Source organism: Paramormyrops kingsleyae, chromosome 6, assembly GCF_048594095.1.
Source record: "Paramormyrops kingsleyae isolate MSU_618 chromosome 6, PKINGS_0.4, whole genome shotgun sequence".
NCBI classification, from domain to species: domain Eukaryota; kingdom Metazoa; phylum Chordata; class Actinopteri; order Osteoglossiformes; family Mormyridae; genus Paramormyrops; species Paramormyrops kingsleyae.
This window is the reverse complement of record NC_132802.1, coordinates 19050537-19065710: the sequence shown is the minus strand read 5'-3', so window position 1 is coordinate 19065710 and position 15174 is coordinate 19050537. Positions and strand designations below refer to the sequence as shown.

At 39.7% G+C, this 15174-nt stretch overlaps 1 protein-coding gene across 2 annotated transcripts; it reads right to left on the bottom strand.

Annotated features, from left to right (window-relative positions):
• Window positions 1-4666: 4666 nt before the first annotated feature.
• On the bottom strand, window positions 4667-14731 carry LOC111840358 (dual specificity protein phosphatase 7-like). Of its 2 annotated transcripts, XM_023805093.2 has the most exons (4): window positions 14364-14731; window positions 13896-14173; window positions 11307-11735; window positions 4667-7092 (listed from the first exon to the last, which is right to left on the bottom strand). In XM_023805093.2, the coding sequence occupies exons 2-4, from the start codon at window positions 14107-14109 to the stop codon at window positions 6791-6793; spliced, it is 945 nt and encodes a 314-aa protein (XP_023660861.1). In that variant the 5' UTR covers window positions 14110-14173; window positions 14364-14731; the 3' UTR covers window positions 4667-6790. The 2 variants fall into 2 exon arrangements, with proteins under 2 accessions (XP_023660861.1, XP_023660860.1); XM_023805092.2 differs by having other exon boundaries at window positions 13896-14731.
• Window positions 14732-15174: the final 443 nt, after the last annotated feature.

The window sequence follows — 15174 nt, the reverse complement described above, 5'->3', positions numbered from 1 at the left end:
TGACCGGCTTCCATCTGCTAAAAATAGCCTGAAAATGGCCAATTATAGGTGGCACAGTGGAGGCTGGTTGCCATGCTGAACTCGAGTCTGTGCCACTCACAGCAGGAGAGAGATATTTATAGCCTTTCATAGTGGAGATATTTATAACCAGCCTGGATACGGAGGTAATATCTCTCTCTCTCTATTTCCTTTCCTGCAAATGAAAAATGAAGCCACAGAGCCATTTTCACTAACGGGACAAAAACTGGGCTTGTAAATAGCTGACACGTCCTGATGGTTTTGAGTACAATCAATCAAAAATGAATAAAAGTGAAAACAGTTTACTGGCTTTAACATATATTTGATACTTGGTCAATTTTAACCATTGCTTCTCTTAAACAATAAGGTTTCATAACCTTAGGCAATACACAGCATGTAATAATTTTCACTTCATGCACATATGACCAGACTAAAGGTACGGCAGGAGACCCCATCATGCTTGGAAAAGCTGTTATTTGTTAAGTGTTCTCTTGTCCTTTGTACACATTGCTGAACATGGAAATGTAGCATAGCTACTAAACACACTGTGACTGCCTCTGACAGTCAAACCCCGTTTGTTATATACATTGTAAGGGACACTCCCTGTGCTCCCCCTGTGGAACAATGCAGCATGTAATATAAATATTTAGCCTTGCACAGTCTTAATTCAATAAAAATGAAGTCACACAAAACCTGCAGATCACAGTGCATTTGAAACTGGATTTCCTCCACAAGCAGACTGCTGATGGTCACTGGCTATTTCGCTGAGAAACGCAGAACAAGAGAGCCGTCTCCAGTCATGTCAAAAAGGGGCCATTATTTAAGGAGCTGTTTGGATTAAGTGAAGAAATAGGCAGCTCCAGCTTCACTTATTCAGCATACGGGCGACAAACCAGAAAAGAAGCAGGTCTGTTACTAACTTACTATGCAGAACACATACACTGTCGATCGCTTTGCCGACCTTTAACCCCTGAGTGGGAAGCGTGTGGCCAGCAGGCGGGGGCTCGGAGACCTCCGCAGTGATACCGATACTCATAGAAAGAAGCAGACAGGAAGTTGGGCCTATAGTAGATGGGTCACCGTGCCTCACTTGGGCCTGTACAGCAAGCTGTGAGATAGCCCGGGTGTGGGCTATCTCGCACGTGTCACATGACCTGCTCCGGAGGTCGACTGTGCGGAGGGTGGGCACATGGCCTTCCCTTGCTGAAACATGCTCTCTGCATCGTGCAGCATGTAAACGGCTGATTATCTGCGGTCAAACACCTCACCCTCCCTTTCACAGGCCAGATAGGCTTCTTTTTTCATTTTCACACACACACATACACACACACAGGTTTGTAGTTACATCTTAGTGGGGACTCGCCATTCACTTCTATGGGGAAAACTCTAATCCCAACATGACAACCTTAACCCCTACCCAGCCCTAACCTTAACCATAAGTAACCAAACAAAATACAAGACATTTGGCATTTTTAGTTTTTTACACTCACAGATTTTTATAAATCGAGGATTATATTGTAAGGACCTGAAAAATGTCCCCACAAGGTCAAAACAATAGGTTTTTACCATGCCCCCCCCAATGTAATGTATACATGATCACACACACACTTTGGCTTGGACCTTGTGGCAGGCAGTATTTCAGGACTTTGGGAAGGACTGAAAAGTTCTTTAGACTATGCTGTTGTTTGCAGAGAGTGCATTAATGAGATGGTTCCTGTGGATACTGGTGGTAGCTGGAGGAGATGTTCGGCAAAGTGCCATATGGGGAAGCAGCGTGTAGATGTGAAAAAGAGATTGGATGGCTGGACTTATTACATCTGCAGAGCCATATCTGTAGAGTAAGACGATAGATGCATGACAGAAATGGGCCAAGTCTTTGGATTAAGATGATTAACAGATATGTTTCTTTGTGGAAGAGCAGAACGGTGCACGATGTCTGTGATGTGATCTGTACAGCCATGCAGTAACTGTGATGAACCTGCCTGTGTTTTTGTACGAGAAGATTCAGCTTCTGATAAAGAACAGTACAGCAGGTTTTTTTGTTGACAACTGTTTCTTTACTAGGACAGTTCATTTAGGAAAGTATTCTGAAAGTTTAACTTGAAAATAGATTGTTACGTGTATTTGTGATCACATGAATTTGTATCGGTGGTTGATTTTAGTGACTAGTTTTTAGAGTTAGAACAGAAAGTTCGAGACGAGACACAGTGTACTGGGGTGATAAAGTGGTTTATGACTTAGTTGGTTTATGGTATGTTGGTTTCTGAATTAGTTCAGTGTTTGTCGTTGGGCAGATGCTCCTGAGGTATGTGAAGAAAGTCTGGGGGGGGGGGCGGTCTTTATCAGAACCCTCCTTTCAGCACAGAGTCAATGTTGAAATGCCGATAAATAGCTTAGGTCACTGACTTTTAAGCTTAAGTATTAGGAAAGAACAGAAAACGGCAACAGCAATAGCGTTCGACGGGAAAGGACAGCCAGGCCTAGGAACGCTGAAACAATTATTATAAAAAACAACAACAAAGGGTGGAGAAAATAACAATAAATCATAACAAATGAAAAAGAGAGAGAAACGGTCTAAAAAAATAACGTGAGGCAGCACTGGGCGGTACGACCTAAAATTTTATTTTATTTATTTTTAAATGTTGACCCTTACTGCAAAACAAGCGTTTACATCAATAAAAAGTTTAGTAATATTTTAAAATTATTATAAAAAAGTTTACATTTAGCTTGATAGTATAACTGACATGTTTTATTACATTATTAATATGTCTTCCACTCCACAGCAATATGATTATCGATAACAGTGTACTTAATGATAAAAATTGTTTTACTAACAAATTTTATTAGATAAGATTAGACGTGTTTTATTGTTTATAACCGTATATTTATTTCCATAGAGGCATGTTTTATTATTACTGTACGTTTAACTTGGTAACCTGCATGATTATAATTACTACCATGATAAATAGATGATATTGAAGACTTTGCTTTACTAACAAATTTAATTGCAAACTTAATTATATTACACTAAAAGCAGTAGCAATAAATATTATGTACTGCTGAACAGCTATATATGGAGAATTGTTGTGTAATATGCACAATAAAATCACAACGATTAGTAAGAAGCGCACACACAGGTAATAGGGGTCCCCTGTCAATACACTCTACACAGTGATACATAGCACTTCTAGCACGAACAATTTTATACAACTTGCTGACAATTAAAGCATTAAAGCTTTCGGCTATGGTCTGGTATGACGGTATATGCAGAATTCATACCATACAGGAAATTAAAAGCAGTGTATACTGCCCAGCGTTGCATGAGGGATCTGATTAATCAAAAGTAAAGAATTTGGGAATAATTAGCAGGATAGAGAGTGGAAAGCAAGATGGGAAGATATTAAAAGAAGGCAGCAAGCATACAGCAGATAAGCAGGAAGAAACTTGAAGGATGTTATTGGAAAGTGGCTGAGAGCATAGATCGTAGAGCATGGTGCCTATGGGTAGCTGTGGTTCAGTTAGCTACTCCTCAAAAGAAAACAAGACACGCCATCCAGAGTGAATAATAATAATAATAATAAAAAGTGAAGCCTTTGGGGCAAAGATATACAACAAAAACAAAGGATAAAACAACGTGGGAGGAGAGACGTCCAGAAAACAATCAAAAAAAAAAAAAGAGCGAGGTCAGGTCAAACATGCCTGCAAGTGAAAAGCAGTGAAAAGAAAACAAAATCATGAATAAAATCCAACGAACAGTAGAAGCAGAGGACAGCTGGACCATAGACATCATAGCGAGTGTGGAACGAGTGCTGGAAAGCTGTGGAATAAACACAATGTGCAAAGTGGGTTAGGGGGCCATAGCAAAAGAAGGACCAGGGGCCTGTACTACGAAGCGGGATTATTGGCTTATCGGGGTAACTTGTCAGATTTAAGGTAGTCTGGGCAAAATGTAAGTGAATGAATATGAAGTCCATTTAAACTGTGGTACCTTAAATCCGACAAGTTACCCCGATAAGCCAGTAACCCCGCTTCGCAGTACAGGCCACTGCTCTGTAGATAGTTTAAACTAAGCTGAAGAAAGTGTGTGACTGCTAATTATATACTTTATGCTCTTGGAATAAACTGGTTTGACTAGTTTTGACAGGTTGCATAAGGTTAGTCCATAAACAGCCTTCTCAGATCCGAGTTGAAAAGTTCAATAATTATTCAGGTAACCACATAGGTTTCCTTGCTAATGATGAAGAATGCATCAAATATTGCAAGAGTATATAAGGCGGAAATATGTTATGGTATTACAAAGGTATTCCTGAGCATAGTCAGATAGGCAAGAATGAAATATGAGGCGTCACCAGCAAGGGATACGTTCCCCCTCCCCGTCAGCCTGGCAGGTTCCGGCCCCCACGTGCTCCAGGCGATGCCACAAGCCACCCGTGACCCCGCTGCCACCAAATGGCCGACAAGCCAATGATGAGGCTGCATGAGGTCTCACTACATCTCCTCAGACTGCCACTAAACTTTAGTGTTTGCAAGTAAGAGAAAAAAAGTTATGAGACGGTGAACGTGTACCTGGTGACATTTAGTGTTTGTACCTAAACTTTTTAGCAAAGTGGGTGGTGAAAAGGAGAAAAAAGAATCACAATGGAAGACATTTAAAGAAAAAATAATTCAATATTTATTTGTAATATAAACAAGTCTCGTCTTGGTATTAAGGTACTATACAATATATATTTTCTATATTCATAAATCAGTAAGAACTGCCCAATTAGCAAGCTCAGTTATACATAAACATTTATTTTACACAGCACAAACCAATCAGCCAATGGACATTTGAAGGTGATACACATTGCTGATCAAGCGCTGCCAGAATCCCTGATACTGTCCTTGTGAGGTAAGAAGACGTTTTTAAAAATCACTCATTTTTTGGTCACAACTGGACTCCCACACACTTTCTTCCTTATTGCCCAAGTCACTTGTACCAGTCGTGTTCTGTTGGTGCAAGATATAAGAGACAATCCATCTTGTGCTTGGTATATATACACACACGGGTTAATTTTAACGTGATCACTTAAGACTTGTTTAAAAGACAGCAGGTGATGATGCCTCAAAAGGAAAATTTTTTTAAAAATATATAAAAAATACATAAATGCAATTCTGGGAACAAAATTATTGGTTTGTGATTTGAATCACGAATACTACTATCATCTATATTACAGTATCATGTAACATCTCATAATGAATGAATAGAATAAGAATATTTTAAGGTGGCTATTATAGCATCAGACAGAAAAAGATTTTGAACGAACGGATTCCGTAGAATCAGACAGATGTTGATAGCATTACCTGAAGCATAATACACCTTTTGAAAATACATTAGTAGCCCTGTGCTTTCTCAGTTACCTCACATACACTACAAATCGGATACAAAAGTTAACAGATAGGAAAACTGAGGCTATTTGTAATCGGAAAAATACTAAGAACGTTGGTGCATTTCAGAGAATAAGAAAGTCAACAGCGCTATACCCATAACATACTTGGGTGTCCAATATGAAAATTTTATTTAAAAAAATTAAAGCTAAAAACAAAAGTTCTCCAATGAAATATAAAGTTTGTCATCCTTTTTTGATCAAAGTTTAAAAATTCCCTTTTGACTATTACACCCAATTTCCTCCCATGGTGTCCTGTTACCCAGAAACCAGTTTATGGTGTATATGCTCTAGAGCAGGGATGGCCAATCTTACCCGCAAAGGACTGCTGTGTATGCAGGTTTTTCGGATAACCTTTAGGTCAGCTGTTCAAACCCAGGTGTGAGGAGGACTCAGCCAATCAGTCCTCTAATTAGTGATCTGATTAGAGAGTTGCAGTGAAAACCTGCAAACACACCTTCCCTTTGCGGATAAGATTGGCCATGCCTGCTCTAGAGTAGCAGTGACTACAAGCAGACTGATGATATCCACATTCTTCTCCCAATTCTGAATAAACCCACATAATTCACAACCTCTGATCTCCCCCAGCCAACACGCTCTGAACCACCATGCAAAAAAAAAAAAAAAAAAAAAGGAGAAAGAGAAAATGACAGTATTAATCATGGTTAAAACACCAAACTCACATGTATACGTCTTACCCAACATGAGAGTTGAGAGAATTGAGCTTGAGAGAATTGAGCTTATTAGAGACAGGAGGTCCATGTTTTAGAAACAAAGAGTTCGTATGTTCAGTAAGTGCTGGTCTTTCCTGCATCTGTGAATAGGCCTTTATCTGAACAAAGTACCACTCTAAAGTGGTAAGATGCAAAAAGCTTTTCCACTGTGGAGTCAGCACAAAAAAAAAGTAATATGTAAAGTACACTAATGGGGTGTAATCATCACATTCTTCTGAAAAACTGAAAGTTCCAATTCAATACATAAATTTAAATGTATGTACCGTCTTCTTACTAAGTGGACACTGAACACCAACAGCCTGTCCTCTACGACAGATACCTTCCTCATGCAAAGCAGTAAGGCCACAACTATAGGCGAGAAGTGCTTTTTCTTTCCCTCTTTGCATGAAGTTCATTATTCCTTCAGCTTATTCCTTATTTTACAAACAAAAATAAAATGTTCTTACGAAGGCAAAAAGTCACAAACTTAAGTGGCAGCAGAGCAATCAAAGGTGGTACGGTCTCTCTGATTTCGCTGGTCTCTCTGATTTCGCTGGTCTCGGGCTCCAGGAGATTTGCACAACCTTAAGCAGAGAGAGAGAAACAAACAAACAGCTGCCCTTCTGGAGTCAGGCTTCAAGTGGATTCCAGCGTGTCGAGCTGGAAGACGTTGTGATTGGTTGGCGTACTGAAGTACAGCGGGCCACTGGATGACCGATTGTCACATGGGCTCTTCAGGGTCCTCTCAAAGTCCAGCAGCTGGCCCATGAAGTTGAAGTTGGGGGAAATGTTGGACTTCTTCCGCTTGACAAAGTCGTAGGCATCGTTGAGCGACATATGGCGCTTCTGCATCAGGTAGGCCACGGTCACGGTGACGGAACGACTAATCCCGGCCAGGCAGTGCACCAGGACACCGCATTTCTTGGAACAAGCTTCTTCTGTGGGACAAGTGCGAGAATGAACAAGATCCTTAGTCATATTGGCCTCACTTGGCCTACCAGTTATTCAGCGACCTTATATTCAGAACGAACCCTCAAATCTAATTATAGAGCGAAATGTGAAGCTTCACCAGCAAAGACACGCAACTCAAACATAAGAATCCATCTGTTTAGAGCAGCGGTCACCAGCACATCGACTGCAAGCTACTAATAGCTTCAGACAACCAATGATGTATTTTGCATATGTATTTCACTTTGTCTCAGACAATGAGTGCCACACTGTCATGGCAGCAGACTGGACGGATAATTTAAGCCCCTCCTAGCTTATTTAAAAAAAAAAAATAAAAATTCAATGTAAATAAGGCTGAAGACCCCTGATTTAGAGGTTTAGAGTCTTGCATCTGGGTTTCAGGAACACCTGGTCCAGTAAGTGGCAGGCATATACCTCATCACCGAGAGCAGCAACTGCACCATGAAGCCACCTAAGCAGAATGGCTAAGGTAGCGTGACCAGACAATCCATGTCAGGGGGGACCCTGAGCTACTTCAGGTTTTACAAAACTACTTTAAAACTGAAAGGCTTCTGTGCTTGGCTAAACGGTTCAGTCCCTCTTGTGCTTTGACTGGTTTATTTCCTTGATTGAAAGACTTGTCCACCCATTTTACATTAACGTTAGTGACATTAGTCAGTCAGTCATGTATTGTCATGCCTATCAGCACATGGCAAAAACTCAATGTTTAACTGAAATCCAGGTCCTTCTAATTGAAATGCAAGTTTACAAATCCTGCTGTAGCTTAAAATGTACTCCCTGGCATGGATTATCTTGTCACCACTAGTGAAGGGGGGAAGAAAAAAAACAAAAAAACACAACACTACCTTATGTTGACACATTGCAGACATGGAAATCGGATTAAAATGGCTTCCAACCAAGAAATACAGTGACACAGAAATGATTATTACCCCAAGAAATGAATGGATGATGTGTCCACTGATTACAAACTGAATCTAGACTGGCTTGGGGCTTGCCGTACAGCACAGGCCCCACTATTATATTCAGATACAAAATGGTAATAAAAGTAGCCTCCTGCTGTCCCTTTGAACATAAAAGGCAGTTGTGGTTGCCCCCAGCCCAGGGGTGTACAGTTTGTTTGATTCCTCCCGTTTATGCAATTCAAAACAACAGATCTTTTGAGCGGACATGACAGAAACAGCCCTCTGGTGTGCTTAACTTAAACACGGAGGATGGAGGGTTAGACTAAAACTATCCATGTCGGCATTTCAGTCCAGCTGAAGGAGAGGGCTTTACACCTTATACATAGGCAGGGCCTGCTGACTTCGGGACCAGGTACCAGATTAATAAGGCAAGGATAGGACACAAAACGCAGCACAAAGGATAAGGGCTGCACTAATTTTATGAATGTGATGTGATAGAAGCACTGGATCATGATCGAAAAAGATGGAGCCAACTAGAGATAAACCCTAACCAGTACTGCATTCTTTACTGTGTGATTACAGTTACTGTGCAAAAAAAAAAAAAAGTCACCAGCTATACATGCTGGGAGCTATGAAGCTTAGTGAAAGCTGACACAGAGCCCTGAGGTAGTTGAGAGACAAACAAGAATCGTCAACATTGAAGAGGCACTGCGGTATTGTAGTAAAATAATAAAATAATAGTCACTGCGGTGCAATTAGTGCCCATTCCCTGCTGGAAAAATAACTTTCCCTTGTATTCAGTCATTCTGGCAAAACAATTTAGAGCTTGATTTTAATCATTTTTATGGGTGAGTTTTGGAACAGGTGGCCCCACTAGAATAATGAGAAAGACGGCTATGATGCCCTGACAAGTGGAGGGAGGCTTGCTAATGGCAGTGCAGAATGGGTGTCAGGCTTCAGACAGGATGTTTTCACATCATCAGGAAACTCTGTCCCACTCAGTCTAGGATAAGTCTCGCAGGCACTTTTACTTTCAGACTGATGTAGCTGCCATGGTTATTGAGAAAAAAAAAGAGCTGGCTTTGGCAGGGAAGGAAATCCCCCATTTCCACTTATAACAGCAAAAACATGAATGCACAGCCCTGCAACAATAATGCCCGGACCCTGCTATGCAGAGCACAAAGATCGGAATCACATCAGACAGTATCTGATCAAAGCAGTACAGCTCTGGCAGGAGACCCATCAGAAATGCCAGCCTCTGGGTTTTCTTCAAACTGAAACTCTGACCGCCCAATGACCAGTGTGAAAGGGAAACTGGCATATTCACCGAGCAAGCTGAAAACAGAGCTGACCCTTTCACTCTGTAACTCTCCACTCACGCAGTTTAAGTTCTCTCGTTCTTTCACGGTTTTTCTCAATGTGGCCCCGTCTTGATAACCTGGGTCCCCTGCCAGAATCGATGCCTGTAACCTACTTGAACTATTAAAAACAGCAATTTCAGTGTATTTTTTTTTTATTAATCCTGCCTGTTTAATTCAGAAAACACAAACAGTTCTTGGAGGATTACTTCCATCTGATAAGGACATTACTAGAAATAACTAGATGTACAAACCATAACTTTTACCATTCTAAAATATGCCATTTATAATATCAGAAAATACTTCAAAATGGTCCCTCAATAAAGGAATAATTAACCTTAGCTTGTTTCCATCTAGGCAGGCAGTAGATCCAAACATAACCCCCAAGGTTAATAACCTATCCTGTCACAAAACCTTTATCGGTGGCGATACCTCAGTCTTCAGCACCCACACCTGAACAAGAAACTGGCATTTGATTTCTTCATCTGCTGCTTTTAGTTTAAAACGCTTCTTAAACACTCATGCTCACATTGGTCAAGTGGAGATGTCTGCCAGTGCACAGTCATCAAGGAACGCAAAGATTTGCCAAGGTTTTTTTCCCCCTGACCTTTCTAGCCATTGTTAGTCTGTCCAACAGAGACCCTTTGTCAAAACAAACTGCTTGAATATTCTCTCGAACCAAATAAACATTCTGATTCTCCAAGTACATCGGTATAATTAGAAACAGCCAGAGAGGGCGATAATGACAGCGCTGAGAGACGCCCCGATTACGGCGAGTGGAAAAATGGCAAGAGGCAGAGCAGTATCTAGCTGCCCCTGCACTGCTCCTAAACTAGGATTCAGCATAAATAAAATTAAAATTAGACTTTTTCTGAAGAGGTTAGTGTTAAAATAATGTGACAAAAACAAAACAGGTCTATTGCACAAATGATGCCGTTACTGCAGAAAGACCATGACAAGACAGATGTTCACAATCAGACCTCAGAGCCATGAAATTGCTTGCAAAAACATACATTAAAAGACAACCAACACATTTTTCTAATACTCACCCAAATTAATTTTACAAAATACATAAACTTGTACAAACGGAGTTACTTTGTGGAAACAACCTTAAAATCTGAAATCTAATCCATTCTGTTGCGTGTTTATAATGTAGCAGTTATTTTAAAAATGTCTTGAAAACCAAGGAGTTTTCAATGTGACTCGGGCTTTGAAATGAATGTCTTGGAGGATCGACCCCATACACGACCAAACCTCACGTTTTTCACAAAACGGCACTCAGAAGAGCCACTGAGCCCACTTATAGCCAAACAGCCTGTGACACAGTCATCCTGGTCACTTTTCATTCTCTGTACCAAAAGCCTCTTTCCTAAAATAAATAAATAAGTCAGTTGACTTCACTCTTCCAAGATATCCCAGAGGAAAAGGGAGTACGTGCATTTAATGTTCTCAGTATCTGTTTCCAGAACAATTCAGTTAATTACTTGGTCCATTTGAAAGTACTTGGTATTGACGTTAGTCAACAATTTTTCTATATGCCCCAAATTACCCCATACCATTTTATCATTAACAAAGTACCACTATTAATTCAGTAGAAGGCTTCATTTCACAACATTTTGCCCAGGTCACTTGTGTAAGAGGATGCCTCTTATGAGACAACAAAGCGGATGCCTCACACATTATTGCTACTACAGCTCAGGAAATCCCTAGTTCTTTATCAGAACATTATTATATTATTGTAACAGGTAACATTATTTCTGTTGTGTAATATACCTGATTCATGGATTTCCCATTCACTACTGCACTTCAAAAAAAAAAAAAAAAAAAAGATTAAAATGAAAAAATAAAAAAAAATAAAAAATTTAAAAAGTGAAAGGAGTTCTCATAACCTCAAAACAGTGAAAAAAATAACTGAATACCTACCAATGAAAGATATAGCCTCTGGGAAAAATTGCGAGAGGTTTTGGCTCCAGTGATCTGAGATGGGGATCTGCTTGTACTTGAAATCTCCGTCATGTTCAAACGTGTTGGGCAGGTTAGGAGTCACATTCAGGATGTATTTTATATTGTTTTTGCTCAATACATCCAGATTGCTGGAGTCTTTGGCACAACCCAGGTAAAGGTAGGGCAGGATCTGGACAGGAAAGGCGGGCTGGCTGCTGGGCAACGGACTTTCTTCCGATTCGGTGGCGCTACTGGGCTCTCGGTCCGACTCGTTGTCCGAACAGTCAGTACTGATCCGCAGCCCGCCTAAACCCAGTACCGCTGCAGGAGGGGAGCCGGTGGAGCAAGAAACATCCAGGCTTGTCTCACAGTGCTCAGGACACTCAGTCTGAAACCTGCTGAATCCTCCTAAGAATAAAAATAATGATAGCAATAGGAATAAGGCAGAAAATGGTACATACAATACAGTAAGATGGTACATACAATACAGTAAGATGGTACATACAATACAGTGAAATAAGAAATGGATTGCAAAAAAAAAAAAAAGTCATGTTACCCAATGATATGTAATAATATAATAAAGAAAAACTGCCTTTTTCTGTGGCATCTCCCAATATTAAAGTCGATGTATAGTGTCCCAAACTACTTTTAAGACCAGATAAAATGTGTAATTGTAGCAGCTACCAATATGTGCATTAGCAATCTGGCTTTGCTAATTACGGAAGTTTATTACGACCTCTATCGCAAGCCTAAAGGTAGCTCAGTGGTTGAATCACAGTCATTACTGGTCTTTAGAATTCTCACTTTTTAAATCAAGATATGTTATTTTCCCCTTCTTATGCGAGTGAAATTCATGATGGAAATTACCCATAATCAGTAAATCAGTCGGGAAATAATTTGTAGACAGTAAATTAGCAGTGCTGTTAAATTAGTTGTATAATTTGCATACTCTTAGGCAACTTTGTAAAATAATTTAAGCAGAATTTAATAACAGTCCTTAAGAATGCGATACAGTGTTAAAATAATGTAATATCTTTGTCACAGAACTGGTAAGTTTTTCTAAAATCAAAAAGAAACAAAACCAAATAACCATGAATATCAATGTGAAAAGTTCCGGTATTAAAACATACAGAACTGTTTGCTAAAGCAACCCACTACCAGTCCAGCTAGTTTTCAAGCCACAGATGGCAGGTTAGGTTGGTTCAAAAACGCCTAAAAGGGAAAGTCCGCGTCGCCAAAGCTCATATCAACGACTTTATATGTTAAGAATCACTGTGTTATATGACGGTGCGCATTTAAGGGGAGGAAGATCCCGAAACATATATATGAGTGTGAGTGTGATTGTTTAATCCTATTTAGATGCATAACTATCTTCAACCTCTGATTGTATCCTAATTGTAAATCATTACTTGTAACCATTACTGACCTTCCCCGATTCTTACAGCACGTTTCATTGACTGCATTATTTTTTAGCCACACTGTCCATTCAGCATGTAAACATCTTACCCAACCGACATTTCTTAGTATCTCTGTGAAAAATACGCATTTTTCATTTATCAGAGGAAAAAATGATAAATAAGCAATTTAAAATCTACTTTCTCAACCCAAGTCTACTATGGAGAAAACTATGAAAACAATCCTTATCTGGTTTCGCCAACATCCCACATTTCACTCGAATATCCAATATTAACAGCACCCTCCCGCAATTTCGTTTCATTTTTCATTAGAGATTGAAAACAATGAGCACGAATTTTACGGTAATATTACATGCCTGTCTGCATTTTAACCTTTATCGTTAACTAATTTTAAAGTTACCAAAAACCGCATCCGTTTTCTCTTCCTGTCCATTCATTAAAAACGGCTTTTCCTAAAAGAACAGCAACATGGCGGAGCCATTTTGGAATTTTAATTGAGAACATTCTTATCTTCGTCACATTCCTTCAGTTTCAAGTATAAAAAGTGGCGATATATTTACACTCCGACCAGGTTAAAGACACGCTTCGGGTGTGTAATGGTTTATTCTAAATTATACATGCAGTCCTGTAAACCACTTTCAGTCCTGATCAGAACGAAAACGTTAAATGCGCTTAATATGTAACTAGCTGGTGATCTCACTTAGTAAATGAAGAGCAGAGAATGGACTTAAGTTTAAAGATATAGTCTATCGAATAATTTCCACATACTATAAACTGCCTTAAACTTTTTTGGCCTTTTGGGGTAAAGCTACGAAATCTAGTTGACTAGTTAGACAAGTTTTATTAACTCTTAAGAGAACAATAAACTTAAAGGTACCTACGGACATTTCAAAACTGACCATTTCGCCACGCAATGTCGAGGCGGTTACTTTTTCATTTTAGTTAGATATTTAACTATAGTTTCTATCATACTGTAGCCTACATATAAATTAATTATATCTTTAAGATTTCGCGCTAAAATAATGTCCAGAAATACAAAGTTAATTATCCCATTATTTAACATTCATTTATCCAAGTCATCGGGTGCGAGGAGTAAGTACTTCAAATTCAGGTAATCTCACTTTAGCGACATTTCTGTGAATAACCATCTTACCCTCCAGGTAATAGGCTTTACATCCGTCGTCTCTGAGCTTGTTAAGCAGAAGCCCAAGAACTGAAGTCGTCGTTCCATCTTGCCAGTCCAAAGTGGCCTCGTCGTACAATATCAAGGTGTCCGTTTTACACCGTTTCGCAAACTTTTCCTTATCCTCGTTATTTGGGATAATCGATCGGATGGACAGATTCCCCTTCCTGAGTCTCCGTAACATCAGTCCCGGTATTGCCAAGTTGATGGCCGTCTCGATGTGAGAGGATCCGAAGAGTTCGTGCGATCTGCAGTCCAACAGAAGCAGCGAGTTCCCACCGGATTCCAGCGCATCTTGTAGCCATTCCACGCTTTTACTCACCATCATATTAGTTATGTCCAGATAATCATTAGAACTGGTAATTTTCATGAGGAACATGTGAATTGACAGTCATATGCAATAAAAACCGAGAGACATTTCCGTGCTGGTTTACCTACCAAAACAACCAAGCGCCGTGAAGGTACTTCATCGCAAGAATTGTAACTATCCTGGAATGTGAAGAATCGCTGTTAAAATTCATTCCAAATCGCTAGTAATATGTTGATTTTTATAGCATCGAGGAACTACATTCACTTTTGCGAGTTTTCCGACTACGCCAGCCTTATCAGATCAAGGAACCTAACTGGAAAGATAACGTACGACCCACAGTAAAACAACTTACTGTTTAGGGTCCTAACAACTGCATTATAGTAGCGAGTCCTAAAAGGTATAATAGACAGACACTTAGTTAGCCGTGATAACCGTCCCACAGCGCCTACCTTCCGTTTGTCATTTCCTGCAACCACACTGACAGTCCCAATTAAATGTGTGTTACTGACAGCAGTGTCACAGGGGAGGTGGAGTCTGAGCGCCCGGCTTTAAAGACACAGGGATGTTGTAGTGATTGGAAACTGCAGCCAGACACTCGTGAAGTTTTTAACTACATTCTCCATACTTACACCGCACTTTATCAGTTCTGTTACTGGTATAATGTGTAGCGTTTCTTCAATGCACATTGTATCAGTTAAGTGTTTTTGTTTACTTGTTTTACTCTTGATCTTTGTGAAAACATGTATCGCCTATTGAATTTGGCACGATGTTCCAAATTTTCAGTCGTAACTTTATAGTTATTTTACGAGTACGCTGTAGTCATAATTTGACCTGTTTTTGAAAAGATTTTAATTTTTTTGATGTGTTAAGTCACACGTCTCAAATTTGAATTTTTGGCGCCTTTTCTCATAATTTTCATATATATTTGAGAATTCACCG

Excerpts from the sequence above, each read along its gene's own strand:
- LOC111840358 (XM_023805092.2), bottom strand. The coding sequence starts at position 14,304 with ATGTTCCTCATGAAAATTACCAGTTCTAATGATTATCTGGACATAACT. Across the intron at positions 11,736-13,895 it reads TAAAGCCTATTACCTGGAGG|GAGGATTCAGCAGGTTTCAG; the intron begins GTAAGATGGTTA and ends TTTTATTCTTAG. Across the intron at positions 7,093-11,306 it reads AGAGGCTATATCTTTCATTG|AAGAAGCTTGTTCCAAGAAA; the intron begins GTAGGTATTCAG and ends CTTGTCCCACAG.